Raw genomic sequence first — 14164 nt, 5'->3', positions numbered from 1 at the left:
CTGATTTCAGAGCTGTGTTTCCCAAGAAAGCCTTGCTATAAAAATAGGGAGGAGGATGGATTGTTAGTCCTAAAGCATCATTCCTCATCTTATCCACCCTTCACTCAAGCCTGGCCCGAGGTTTTGTTATTCTGTGTAATTAAATGTGGACCTCCAGCCTCATGTCACATATACTGACATCCTTTTGGGTTCAGGAAGGGAAGTCCCTCTGAATGAAATGAAAAGCTCCCCCTGAAGTTCACTGCTGCATACTGCTTTTCATACTGAAGGATTTCTTTGTCTTCCTCCAGATGTTGGGCAACCCGGGACAGAGATTTTCAACATGCCAGCGATTACCGGAACAGGTAACTGTCACGGCATATCCTTATCCTACCTCCTGCACTCCCATACACTCTGCGCAGAATTCACGGGAGATGAAGAGGAGATTCAGCTGATTCAGGAGTCTTTTGGCACTGGGACCCGGTAGAGGTTTGGCGTGATAGAGGAATATGTACACACTGTCATTCCTGCTTTGGGAATGGCACTGCAGAGCTGGACACGTCAAAGGCCAGTTCTTTTTAAAGCCTTGAATTTCTCAGAATTTTTGGGGAGAAGTAAAACCTTCCAGCAGAGATGACCTTGACCCGTGGTCTCTCAGGTTGGTCTGAGACCTTGGGCCACCAACAGGGAAGAAGTTCTAATGGTGCGCACAACATCGAGAGGCTGGAAAGATAATAAGGCAGGATGTCATGCTGAGAGTGGGAGATGGCAGGACAGGACGGAGGGGTAGCATCCTCTTACTGAGGTGTACAATATCCTGTCCTGTGCAGTGCACAGGGGAGATGGGAGTCAGTGCAGGTGGCATCAATGTATTCTGTAGCGACAGGGAAAGGCTTTCATCCCTGGATAGTATTACCCCTTCTCATCCTGCTGACAGTGCAGCTTGCTCATATGGAATCTAAAAACCCTCTTGATTACAGCGGAGAGGAGCCAGTGGGACTGGGCTTCCCAAAAGGATCGTCTCTCCAGGGATTGTCCAGGCTTCAGTTGCAGCCCTGTTGGACCTCTTTCCATAAAGGCTTGCCTCTTTCCAGCTCAGATATGTGTCTCTACAAATACCATGATGCCTACTTCCCCAGGTAGCAGAGTGTTCATATGCGTAATGCACTTTAGACACACACATTTATATTACTCCGCGCTCCCCTAGTTATCCAGAGTTATTCATTTTCTCTCTGTCTCAAACCAAAGCATAGAGGAACGTCGTTTTCTCAGCTGACTCCCCGGTGTAGGAGTGCTGGCGACAGTAGCGTTTCTCTGGGAATGCACATAAGACAGGATTGAGCCCAGAAGCAGTTGCTGTTCAGCAACAGGAGAAGGAACCTACTGTTTTGGTGGTTGCAGTTTCACCCAGCTCCACTGCACGGTGGAGGTTTGACATGTTACTTGTGGCACCTCCTTGCATTGCATTGCTGGAAAGCTGGGCTCCTGCCTGCCATCTCTTCCCAGCCCCTTCCACTTGTTTTTAAACCCCCGATCCAAGGGCTCAGTGTAAGCAGCAAGTTTCTGTGGCATCTGCATGGAAGAGGCTCCTGTGGCATCTGCATGGAAGAGGCACCTTAGAAAAGCTTTCCTTTAAGAGTTATGTGTTGGCAGAGGGAGGTGGTGACAAAAGAGTCGCACTTTGAGCCCTTCGCAGCCGTTTTGCTGACTTCTGCTGATAGCCAGACCAGGGGGTCCCACTGGCTGTGACCCAGACCTGCATTTTGTGCATCCTAAAGACCGCTGTGTCGCAGGCAGCTACAGGGTTAGACAAGAGGTTGTACGGGCGACAGAGGGGAGACCTCTAGAAATGGTCTCCCCTCTGGTTAAAGTTGGCTTGTGGTAGTGTGCTTCCTTTCCAAAGAGGGAGATAATGTATACCAGAAGCAGGTCCCGGAGCTGCAGGTTCCTGACTCAGAAAGCCAGCCATCCACATGGTGCTGAGGGAGCTGATCTGAGAGGGGGGGGTGAACGTGGCCCCAGGCCTGGGGCTGGGGACTAGGGGGGCATGGGAGGAGTTCGTACCTTCATGTCTGTGTTTTTGCCCTTGCTCGTTTCCTGTAACCGGCGCGTTGGGAATGATGGCCGTGTGGCTGACCCTTGGTCCCTGTGCGGCGCTGCACCATAACTGCATGGCTTCTGACGACTCACAATCACTCCGACATGCCACTCCGTCTCTGCAGCCTGTTTTCTAAAGACCTCTGAACCCTAGATGTGGGGGCCTCCGCCCTGCGGGCAGCAGACTCCAGACTGGGACTGGGGGTGGGGACCGGGAAGGAATTCCTCAGCACAAGGAGAGACTGAAGGATGTCCTCCTCCTGGCTGCCTCTTCCCCCTCTCCCCCACACTCAGGATGGACCAACCCCAGAAGAGGACTAGCAGAGCTCTCCGGCAGGCCCCTCTCCCGCGTGTGTGCGCCCAGAACAGCAGGGTGCACAGTTGAATTCGGCTGTCGTTCCTTGTCCCCCGAGACACTTGTGCCTCCAGCTGAACCAGATCTTCCTCAGTCCCCAGGGCATCTGCCAGGCCCTCTGCATAGCTATTTTTTTAATGTTAAATTTCTCCACCACCCTGCCACAACCCTTTTGTACTGAATGAGGAGTCTTTTAAGTCACAGGCCCAGCTGGAAGTCCCCTTCTCTCCCCTTTAGTTTGGGAGCCCTCATTCATGTTCAGGACCCTGGAAACCAAAATCAGGGGGCAACTTTGATTCCTCCCCCGCACACGCACACACACGCACGCACACCAGCTCCCACCGAGCCCTGGGGCGGGTCGGGGCGGAGGGCTGGTGCGCCCTGCAGAGCTTAAAGAACAAGATGACGACGTTTGTTGCTTTGCAAGAATGTGCTGACTGTTTGTTTCTTCCTTTGTCTCCTTTCTTCCCCCTTCCCTCTCCCTCCCCCAATCTTTCTTCTCATTTGGTTCCCTTCGACCCATCTCCCACCCCCCATCTCTCCTCTCCCCCCTTCCGTATCTCCCAGGGCTAATCAGTTGTAGAAGCCAGTCGGTTCAAGAAAATTCCAGTACCAACATGGGGTTGGAGGCAATAATTAGGAAGGCCCTAATGGGTAAATATGACGAACAGTGGGAAGAGCGCTCGCCTCTCAGTGCCAATGCCAATGCTTTTAACTCTCTGAATGCCAGTGCAAGCGCACCTGCTGCTATGCCCATAACTGCTGCTGACGGACGGAATGAGGACATGCGCTCTATGCCAGGTCTGCAGCCCTTTCCTCCTTTGCTGTCTCAGTGTCATTAATTCCTCTCTCTCTCTCTTTCTCTCTCTTTTTCGCTCTCTCTTATTTTTTAATCCTTTGTGGGTTTTGATTTATTATTATCCCCCCGCCCCCCCCCTGCCCCCCTCGTGCTTTGAGCTTTGTGAATTGGCCAATTAATCCTGGAATCCTCGTTGTTTCCATGTCATAGTCTGGAAGGCGCTGCTGCTTTCTCTAAAACACTGACTGCGCTCTTGGTGTATTTGATCTTTCCCCTTTTTTTAATCTCCTTTCCCTTATGATGTGCAAGAAGGTGTATGGAAGAAGAAAGACACCAAAACACTCTGTGCTGAAAGGTTTTCCTTCTAAAGCACGAAGTCCAAGCAAAGGCCTCAGTTCAGCAAAGCCAGAGAGCTTGTTTGCGGTGCTCCTGGCTTCGGTTTGAAGCTTGGGTTGTTATCAGTGGGGCTTGGGCAAGGTCCTCGGTGCTTGGCTGAACTGGGGCCTAATAGCGTGTTTCCCTGTGAGAGATGTGGAGTTAGATGAGGCTGCTTCTGGTGGTAGAAATACACACGCAGACACACACTCCCCAGAGCAGGGATCAGAGAAGGGATCTGGTGGCTGTTAGGGATTGTGATGCACGGAGGCAGGAAAGCATCCCGTTTGCCCCCAGCCTTGGCGTCCTGAGGGTGGGAGGCAACGCAGCGCGTTCTCATCAGGACAGAGGCAGTGCCCACCGTGGCGATGCAGCGGGCTGTCATGGAGAGCGGGTTGCCATGCATCGCCCACACGGCTTTCCCCACTGGGAATTAGCCGCTTCCCCGGAGAGAGGCACCTGCTCTCATCCACGTCGATCTGTCACTGCTGCTGTAACTCCCAACGTTTTCTCCGGCTGTCCAGCTTGCCTGTCCTCCCAGCCTCTTCTTTCAGGTGTTGCCCAGGCCTGAGGCTGCCTGTTACTCAGCCCTTTTGTGCTGGCTCACAGGAGGGGCAGCTGTCGGCTAAGCTGCCCCAGGTAGCATGGCTCATCCCACTACATGCCATGAATCAGACCTCCTGCCTGGCTTCAGAGTTGGGCGAGTGTTACAGCACCATGCGCCAGGCATCCCCCTGGTCCTCCCAGGGCTTTTCAGAAACATGGGGAGGGGGGGGGTCGGATCAGCAAGAGGGGCAGGGGGGTGAGGGGATGACTGCTCCACCCCCCTGTCCCCCAGCAGCAGGTGACTTGCCATCTGCTTGGGCCATTACAGTAGTAGTAGTTACAAGCACAGGTCCCCTAGTAGGCTAGGGGGAGAGCTGGGCTCCAAGCTTAGTTATCCTTAACTAGCACCCAATATTGGGAATTCACCAAGCCATCTAGACCCTAAGGATAGGAGGGGAGGTGCCCATACACACTCGCATGTCTGGTGAGGAGGACAGGTGGAGCCAGGTGTGCAAGCAAAGCTCTTCTGCTCCTTGCAGAAAAACCTTCCCAGCCAAGCCAGCAAGCAAACGGGCTGCCGAGTCATGACACAAGTCGCATTCAAGCACCCAGTTGGTGTACTGGACAGAAGCTGCTGCAGCTTGCTTCATGGGAGCAGGGCTGGGGAGCAGGGTGGGGACTAAATGGGAAAAAGAAACCAATTTGAACCAACCCCTTGAAATCTGAGGGGTCACGGGCTGTGAACGGGGAAATGATTTCTGCCCTTCTAGTTTCTTTCCATTGCAGCTGCAGTAACTTCTTTCCAGATGAGAGTTGTGAGGTTGTCAGGCTTGTTAAGTAGTTGAAAGCTGGCTAACAGAGCGTCCTCAATAGAGGTGCCCGTGCGTAACCCGCAAAAACAAAAGGCTGGCTGGGAAATGCATAGGACTGCGCTCTTTCATTTCCCGTGGAAAAGCTCACTGCGGAGGCTAGCGGTCACTAATCTTCCTTTTCCATTACTGATGCATATGCCATTCTGAGCTTCTAAGATGTGCCCAGGTCAAGGTCTGCAGAAGCGACTGGTGATTTTATGGGCTCAGCCTGAGACCCTTTAATGCAGCCAGACTTTCAGGAAGTGCCCAGTACCTGCCTCTGAAACCAGGCCCTTTTAAGGCATCTCTGGCTGGGTGTCCCAAATTGCAAGTCGCTTCTGGAAGCCTTGACCTTGTGTCCCGTGTCTCCAGGGAGCCGCTTGACCAGTGGGGTGCTTCTCTTTGTAGGAGGAGGAGGGAAGCCAAAGATGGCTGCCAGACCGAACAGCCGCAAGGCCAAGTCTCCAGCGCCGGGCCTGTCCTCCGGAGAGAGGCCGCCGTCTGTTTCTTCCGTTCATTCTGAGGGGGACTGTAACAGGAGGACACCTCTAACCAATCGGGTCTGGGAGGACAGGCCTTCATCCACAGGTAATGTCGCATTCCCATTTAGGTCCCTGTGGCTCCACCGTTGGCCAGGTAGAGCAGCGGCCACATGGCGGGATAACTCCCTTCAAACGTGTTGGCCAACCCTTCCCGTTGGGAACGCTACTGGTTGGTAGAACTCAGGAGTAAGAAGTATGAGCAGGGGGAGCAGGGCAGCCATAAAAGCAAAACAGTCAATGGCACCAGCCATGTCCGTGGTACCAGGGCTGGAAAATTCACAGCCCACACTCGCACAACTGGCCCCATCTTACCCAGTCCTGGGTTGCCCCATTGATGCACCCTTTGCCCTGTTGATGCACCCCAATCTTGAATTACAGCTTTCTCTGCTACTCCAGTCCTAAGCCCCATGCAGTTCTGCCAGAATACCTCACCCATAGGTTTCATAGACATTAGGGCTGGAAGGGACCTCGCAAGATCGTCAGCTCATGACTCGCAGTCCCTGCTGCTCCAGTATCAGTGGAGCTTCCCGGTTTTGGTGAACCAGATGGCAGTATTGGAGCGCTCTGGGTAGGATCAGGCCTGGAGAGGAAAGACTGGCATGCGAGTTCCTTTTCAGGCACCACTGAGCTGCTCTTCTGTCTTGATTCAGGTTCAACGCCATTTCCATACAACCCACTAACAATGAGGCTTCCAACTGGCGTGGTGACAGCCACGCCGCCAACATCCATTCCACAAGGGAACCCCAACAGCCAGCACCACACCTGGGAGGAAGAGCCCAAGCCCCTGCTCTGCTCACAGTACGAGACACTTTCAGACAGTGAATGAAAGAGAGCGGAGGAATAACAGCCAACCAAGCAACCAACCACGTGGGTAAGCAAGCTGGCCAGGGTGAACTCTGACCATATCAGTCCTGGGAGCCATCCGCACTGACCCTGCAAGCCAAGAAGCGGGAGCAGCGCTTTGTCCAGTCACTCAATTTTATTTTATTTGTTCTCACGCCTGGAAATTTCTGAATCATCTTCAGTCTAAAGCCTTAATAAGACAGACAGATGGACCCCAGCCTCGTTCTCTTTCCAGTACCAGTGTCGTCATGAAATGGTCCATGAGCTTGAGACACAGTCCACAAACAGCTGATTGGGATGATGGTGGCAGGGGAGGGAGTGGGACGGCTGCGCCCTGCCCTAGAGCAGCTCTGTAGGATACAATCGATCACTGAATTCTCAGTGGTTTACTCAGGGGATACCACCCAGTGCTCCAGTTGTGTTCTTTCGCTTTGATGAGAACAAGGAAAGCCCCATTGTTCTTGGGAGCACAGTACGTGTGCTTGGGCATGTGTGCACGCACGCATATACCATATGCATGTGTGTACACCCATGGAGCGTATGCTCTGCCTGCACACTCATGCTGCCTGCTATTCAGTACTTGAAGTAGGATCCGACTCCCCTTCCCCAACCTCCAAGCCATTCCAAGGGTTTCCCAGCACACAGGCTGTGTCACTGAAATACGTAATCTTTTGTGGCAGGGTGGAGGGAAATGAAATTTTGAGAAATTTCCTACTTCTCTTGCTGATTTGGATGGTCTTCATGCACCTTCGGCATGAGGTTTACTTGCCCAGCAGCACTTTCGACTCATCGGGCACCGGAAAGTTGTAAACGAATGCACGGTGCTGGAAGGGGATGGGGAGAGTGAGTCGAGGATCCATTTAAAAATTCCTTTGGAGAACGAAATCTTGGGTTCGGATTGTAATGGAAAGAGATTTCCCATGTCATGATGCGCTCTCTGCAGAAGGGACTTGTTGCTTTAAGTGCATTGTTTTCTGAATGGCAAGAAAAGGCAATTGTAAATGATGTATTGGTCTACAGGGTATATTTTTGATACCTTCAGTGAATTATGTCAAGATGTTTTACGAAAGGACTTGAAACAGTATTACGTGCTGTAAAAGAGGTTCTGTTATTACGTGCAGGCTTTGATGAGTTTGTCCATTGTATGGAAATGTAAAATGGTAACATTGATCCGTCAAAGTCATCCATAAGTCAGTAGAATGTATTAACTTAGTTTTAAAAAGATATTGCCACAACTGTAGGGACTCCTCATTATTACACATGCTGTTCCTAATGCAAGAGGGATCTTATTCTAGTCACAGAGGTTTATTCTCCAGCTTGGAGATCTCAAGAGAGCCTTGCAGGAGATCCCGGCAGTAGGGGAGGTTGAGGGTGGGCCTGAAGTCAGGAGGGAACTCACAAGAAACTTAAAGATGGTTTTTATTGTATTTTTCTGAGTGCTCTACGTTATTTTTCATTCCATGATGTTGGATCATATCTGCAGTTACATGGTTAAAGAACAAAAATATTAGACTTTTTTCATTCACTTCTGCTCTCTTGCTCTGGGGGGAAAAAAGGCACAAAAAAAAATGTATTAAATGCTTTGCGTTCTATATGCTAAAGGAAAAAAGACCAGGACACAGACTTTCTGCCTCTTCCGTTGCCTGCTGAAACAAACACCTGCAGTGTTACAAAATCGTTCTCATTTGATAAGAGCTTGTCAAAGAAAGAGGATCATATCGTCAAACTATCAATGGTTATTTTTTTCCCCTACAGTGTTCCAAGGACGAATCTGATTTCAAAGCAACAGAAAGATAAGATGGCGTTTGTTGTTTGGGTTTGGTTATATTTTTCTTGTCTGTTTTCTACAATGTACAGGTGTTTTTTTTAATGTTCATCCATGTTTGCGTCTTTTCTGTTGCACTTTCTTTTTTTAAACGCACAAAACATTTCCAGTGGTTTTGGTTCCCCAGCGCTACTTCGAGTGACGGCGCTCTGTAGCTCAGAAGTAGAGTTGATAAAGCTGACATTCTTGATAAAGAAACAGGGAATTTTACTGGGTAAAATCCAAATCCATCCACCCACCTGCCTTTCTCCTAACTCCTTTATTTTTAAATACACCATCATAAAGGCATGTAGCCAGGTGCAGCATCTGGGATAGAACTGGTTAAAAAAATGTCGCAGTTTGCCAGTGAGAAATGGACAGGCATACTCACCAAAAACCTATCCTGTTTCTTGACCTGGCTTTATTGCCCGGTGAAGAAGTATTTTGGAGTTAGATGTATTTTTATAAGGAAAAAACAAAAGTACAGGCTTCTCTCGAGGAATATTCCCCTTTCTTTTGACCAGCCCTAGTCTTGGACATTTCCTTGTAGCTTTTCTTTCTCTTTGCATGAGGGATTCAGGCTTTGTCAGCCTGTGTTGGATTGGACTTCAGCTGTACACTGGCCGCTTGTGCCAACTAGGAGAGAGAAGCGGGTCTCCAAACGTGGAACTTTGCTCAGCAGGTTACACGTGCAGCTCGAGCTCCCCGCTGGGATGTCCGCACAGAGACTTTCCAATGCCTCCAGGATCCGGCCTTGCAGTGCCAGCAGGGGAGGCCTTCTGCTTCAGACCTAGCGCTAAGACAGGAGGAGGAACTGGGCTTCTCTGCCTGGAGAGAGCCGGTTCCAGGAGGCAGCAATTGGGAAGGGACAAATGAGGGGTATGCTGTAATCGGGGCGCTTCAACGGGGTCCTAAGGGATGAGGCACTCAGCTAACATTGGTTTTCCATGGAAGCTGGGCACGTAAGCCCTTCAGGGTTTGTACATCTCAGCCAGCCTTTCTGGCAGAAGCCGCCCTCCTCTTTCCCTCCCGCAGCAGACATGCCGATAATAGATTGCTCGATGGAAAGCAAATGGTGAGACCCAACGTGTGGCTTCCTCCCTTTGGCCCTGCTCCCTTGCCACACACACTCTTCAAGGCCTTATGCGCAGTTATCCATGTCCAAGGGAAAAAAACTTTAGGCATGGCTAACTTGCTATCTCTGACGGCTGCATCCTCAAGCACATTGAGTTAGCTCTTTCAACCCAAGTGGTGCAGCCACAGTTGTGGGCAGGCTCATTAGCCTGGGGGCCGGCTGATTAACATCGCCACTCTAAGTGTTTAATTAGCTCCCTGCAAAGGTGGCTACTTGACTAGGCAGCCTATGCAGAGCAGCTCAGGACACTTGAGGACAGCGCTGCCAGGAACGATGCACATGCCACATAGATATTCCCATAGTCATCAAAGTAGAAGGTCTGGGCCCGATTTCAGGGGCTCTTCTGTCAACAAGAAGAAGGGAACGTTTGCCAAGCAGAGGGTTAAAAGACAACATGGCAGGGACTGAGGGGACAGGCAACTTAATTTTGGTCCATGTGAATGTGCAATGCCTTTATCACCTCTTTGCAGTTATTCTTGACAAGCTGGGTAACTGTGATCCTGTGCATCCAGCCCTGTTATGCTAAAAAGAGAAAGGGAAAATATCTCATATGAGGAGGGAGACCCTAGAAAATCCTCCCTTCTGGTGCAGTTGGCAATTCCCAGCAGCAAGCTTTGGCCACCTCCACCATAGCCGCTTGTCCATGCAAGAGTTCATACGTTGCATCTCCTTGAAATGAAGATTTTGGAGGGAGGTGCAGCCCCTTCCCTATTCGGCACTGGCCATCATTGACTTTGGGCCATTTGACAAGTGAAATGGCACCAGAAGTCCAAGACCTTTGGAAGCAGAGTAAGCCTTTCTTTCAAAGCCTTAAGTACGTGGTAAGTCTTCAGTCGTTGGTCTTTCTTTTTCCCAGCATTTACTGCATGCCAAGTGATGAGTCGCGTTGCAGCTTCACCAACCTGTATACATTTGCCGGGGCTGGGAGGCAAGCTCACTGCATCGCGTACGAACAGCCCTGGGATTATTTCAAATGAAAGCCAAGCAGCAACAAAAAAGAAAAAAAAAACAAGACCCTGGGTGAGGATGTTTAAAAAAAAAAATCTTTGAGCATTTGTGCAACTGTTCTCGTTCTTTTGGGTTTTGTAAATCAGTGCTCATCTTCTATGGATGGATATCCAGGACATGTTGCATTTATACTGGACAAGGGAAGCCACAAATGGTTAGGCGTACACACTCATTGCAAGGGATGGAGGCCAAATATCCTAGGGCAAGCTAGCCCACTGCTCGGAGGGGTGGAAGGATTTGCCAGTAGCCTTTCAGATTCAAGCTTACTGTCCCGTTCTCCTCCAGATACAAGAATTTCCTTGTTTGATTAGTGCTGAGGCCAAACTGGCCCAGCTAGAGACTGAAATATTTTACCTGCACAAGAGGAACAGTGTGTAGACCCTGCTACCCAGGTCTGAGGAGGTGCCCGCCAAGGGAAAGAGGCATCCTCAGGCCATTCAGTGTGCAGAGAAGTTCAATATGTGCCAGCTGGGGAAGGGGCTTCTGCCATCAAAGTTGGGAAAGGGGCTTCATCTGCTGGGAACTGAACAGCGTTCAGTCCTGCCCCAGTCCTTGCAGGAAACTGAAATGAGAAATCTGTGTTCAGTCAGAAGGGATGTCTGTATTAAACCGCTAAGTATGTGACAGTGCCTCTTTTCTTAACCATAGCAAGCAGCTGGGCTGGGGACTTGCACGGGTTCCACGAAACGGGGCCCAGCGCTCAAAGGAAGTCATGTTTCATGATGTACACTGCCACTGCTCTGCCTAGCAGATCATGCAGAATGAGGAGAAATCAAAACCTCAGTACCCCCACAGTCCCGCGGCAGACCTGAAAGCCAGCAGGCACATCTCACATCTACAGGCGGCCTTTCACAGGCCAGTTGGAGGAAGGCAGCAGGGTCTCCAGTGCTCCCCATCTCAGCCTTGTTCTGCGACAGTCTGGTTTGATTGTTCTGGCCAAAGCGGGTGTCTGGTCCCGTTGTTTTTTGGAAGGCAGCAAATGTTTTTCATAGCAAAAAATGCCCCTTACCCAGGACCCGCCCTGGGTGTCATGCCCTGGGTGCTGCACTCCAGCCTCACCCCACCCACCCGCCTCCAGGAAATACTTCACTAAAGGCCAAAACCAAAAGCTTGTTGCGTTACAAGAAACAACTGAAAAAACCTCCAGTAGCCGCACGTGCCTACAACGATACCGCGCGCCCGTTGTGCGAGGAACATACGGCACCACGGAGCCTAGCAGAGCCGGGCTTGCTTGCTTTGAGGCGGGTGGGTAGAAACACGTGCGCTCTGGGTAACTGCAGCTCATGGTAACTCCATGCAATGCTTTATTTTAGCAATCCTAACCTAGCAAAGTTAGCGGTGAAACTTCCACTTCCTCAGACTTCCTCGGACATTGGGTCACGTCCCGTCTCATTCGCATGATATTTGGCCAACAGGGCACCAAATGGACTCAGTGAGGTGGGGATGGACCTGAGCTAGATCTTGTCCAAAACAGGCTGTTTTCTCTTAAACCTGTCAGTATGGGGGAGGGATCAGAATGCCCGCTGAGTGCTTACATGCATTTGATTCGAGTTCCTGCCCTCGGGCCAGCTTGCCTCCTGGTGTAATGAATTAATGGAAATCAAAATATTGTTGACTGTCCTGCATGAGCAAGTGAAGGGTCTCTGGGATCGGGCAACATGGAAAAGAAGGGTGCCGCAGTAAGTTACTGGAGCATATTGCAGTCCCTTTCCTCGTGCGGCCCCTGTAGTGGCGGGACGCTGTATTTCCATGTTATAGGATGAGGGGGCGGTTGCACAAAGTTCAAGCAAGCAGCTATTGCATTCCCTGGGATTTCAGCGCGAGACCCTCCCTCCCTACTTTAATCCTCCCTCAGTCTCATCCTCAGTGCTCCTCCTGGCACAAGGGACTGATCCTTTATAAAAAGGCTTTATGCAAAGTCAGTAGTTCACCCCATAGCTTTGCAGGGTGTTCTGTATTGCAGCCCTTGACGAGGGTTGGGTTTTGCTAAGGATAGCTAATGTCTCTGGCTGTGAGACATTTGCACTGGGCCTTGGGAGTACAGCGCGCATGAGAGACAGTGGAATTGCTCCAGTCATTTCTTGTGGTGTCCACCTGACGTGTTCTTGCTCGTCCACACCGGTGTCTTTGAGTCCAGGGGAATGGCATGCTCTCCCGTGTCTGTGAATAAGGCTTCATGTACATTCCACAACAGGATTTCAGAACGCCTTCAAAGGCGGCACTTCCGTGTGCCCAGATATACTGTACATTCTCCGTGTGTGTGTGTGTGTGTGTGCCCAAATATACTGTACATTGTGTGTGTGTGCCTACGTGTGCATGCGTACATGCTCTCCCAGGTTCTGTGTATGCATCTCTCTCCATATCCATGTGCATTTGGAAATACACGCCTGCACACCCATTTCACATGTGCCTCCACTGATGCAGTGGCGCTTACCCATGCACGTACTGATCCGACATGCAGGATTTTGACACATCAGCTGCATTACAGCCTGCCCAAATTTCAACTCGCAAATCCGTTGACTGCCGCTTCCATACAAGATGAGCACTGAGCGCTGTCTGTGATAGCTTAAAGGAAAGACATCCTTCATACTAAACTGTCCGCATAATCTGTCGGTTTTTAGTGACATGTCTTTGTGCTACCTGCTATGATTTCTATTGATCGTGCAATCAACAATGGAAGTTATGTTAAACTGTTTAAAGAGGAAAAACAAGACAAAACAACCAAGAGTTTGAAGTTAGTGTTAGCAACTTTGTAATTTGTACAAACAAAACAAAAAGATAAATGGACAATTTATTGTTTGAACAGTACAAGGGGGGAAAATCTATCTTTTGTACAACCAAATTGTGCATAGCTGTTTTGAAGTGAGATGTATGATAGAACGGACTGTATATAGAACTGACGAGTTGTAAATATTTATGCAGCTTGCTATAAAGGGTTGGTTTTCTTCTACTGAAGGTGAAGTTTTTGTTCACTGTTATTTTGCTCAACGTGCCCACTAGCAAGCGTTGTGGGTAGCAGTGTCCGAACACTGCCTTACTGTTTAAATAATAAAAAAAAAGAAAAAAAAAAGAAAAAAAAAAAAAAGCTTGTTGCCAGCAAAATAGAGCTCTCCTCTGATTCTTATGCGTTTAAGCTCAGTAGCGGTGAGAAGCTTGCAGGGAGTTCGGGGAGACCCGCGTGCACCTGCGCAGCGGGCGGTTGTATAAGTTGCGTTAGACGCAGGTTCTCTGCTCCCACGGACTTCAGTGGGATTTGGGGGTTTCAGGACTTCTGAAAACCCCGGTGTGCGTGAACCTCTGCTGTAACTGGGACAGTTGCGGGACTGCCTTGGTCGGCGGTGAGTTTGGCCCTGCGGTCACAGTATCTCGCACCGTTAGCTTCCAGATGATGGCAGCCCGTACCAGCTTGGACTCTGAGCTCAGCGCGTCTTGGAAGTCAAGGAAGGACGGGAGGAGGCCTGGCTGCTTGGACTCCAGGGACTTAAGTGGGGTAAGTGTTCACATGGTTACCCTGGAGTAACGGAGCAAAGAACGAGGCCTGTGGTATCCAGCATGGAGCTGTGGCCATACTTCACTCACCTGCAAGGGCTTACCTTAGGAGAGGGAATTGCCCCGAAGCAGGCAAGTGGCATGTTGGCATGGCAGCCACACTTAGAGCACCCAACACATCAAGTGGGCATGAGCCCACGGGATAAGTGTCTCCTTCCCATGGGCTCGGTGCCCCTCCTTGCCCTGAGCAGACGCGAGCTTATCTATCCCAGGAGAGGCCTCGCGTGCCGCGGGGCAAGTCTCAGTCTACCGGCACGTGTCTCTTCCACAGAAGTGGCCAG

At 50.4% G+C, this 14164-nt stretch overlaps 1 protein-coding gene across 23 annotated transcripts in view; it reads left to right on the top strand.

Moving 5' to 3' along the window:
- NCOR2 (nuclear receptor corepressor 2) overlaps positions 1-13289 on the top strand; it is a 336324-nt gene extending 323035 nt beyond the window's left edge. For 13 of the 23 annotated variants that reach the window (XM_019486693.2, XM_019486694.2, XM_019486692.2 and 10 more), the window contains 5 exons: positions 291-344; positions 960-1118; positions 2999-3232; positions 5411-5590; positions 6195-13289. In XM_019486693.2, the coding sequence (XP_019342238.2) occupies positions 291-344; positions 960-1118; positions 2999-3232; positions 5411-5590; positions 6195-6370 (803 nt within the window). In that variant the 3' untranslated portion in view covers positions 6371-13289. The remainder of the gene's footprint in view (positions 1-290; positions 345-959; positions 1119-2998; positions 3233-5410; positions 5591-6194) is intronic. The other 10 variants (XM_019486705.2, XM_019486704.2, XM_019486701.2 and 7 more) reach the window with 5 other exon arrangements.
- Positions 13290-14164: the final 875 nt, after the last annotated feature.

The sequence above is a fragment of the Alligator mississippiensis genome, chromosome 10, assembly GCF_030867095.1.
Source record: "Alligator mississippiensis isolate rAllMis1 chromosome 10, rAllMis1, whole genome shotgun sequence".
NCBI classification, from domain to species: domain Eukaryota; kingdom Metazoa; phylum Chordata; order Crocodylia; family Alligatoridae; genus Alligator; species Alligator mississippiensis.
The sequence above is the reverse complement of the archived record's forward strand: the minus strand, read 5'-3'. Positions and strand labels throughout refer to the sequence as shown.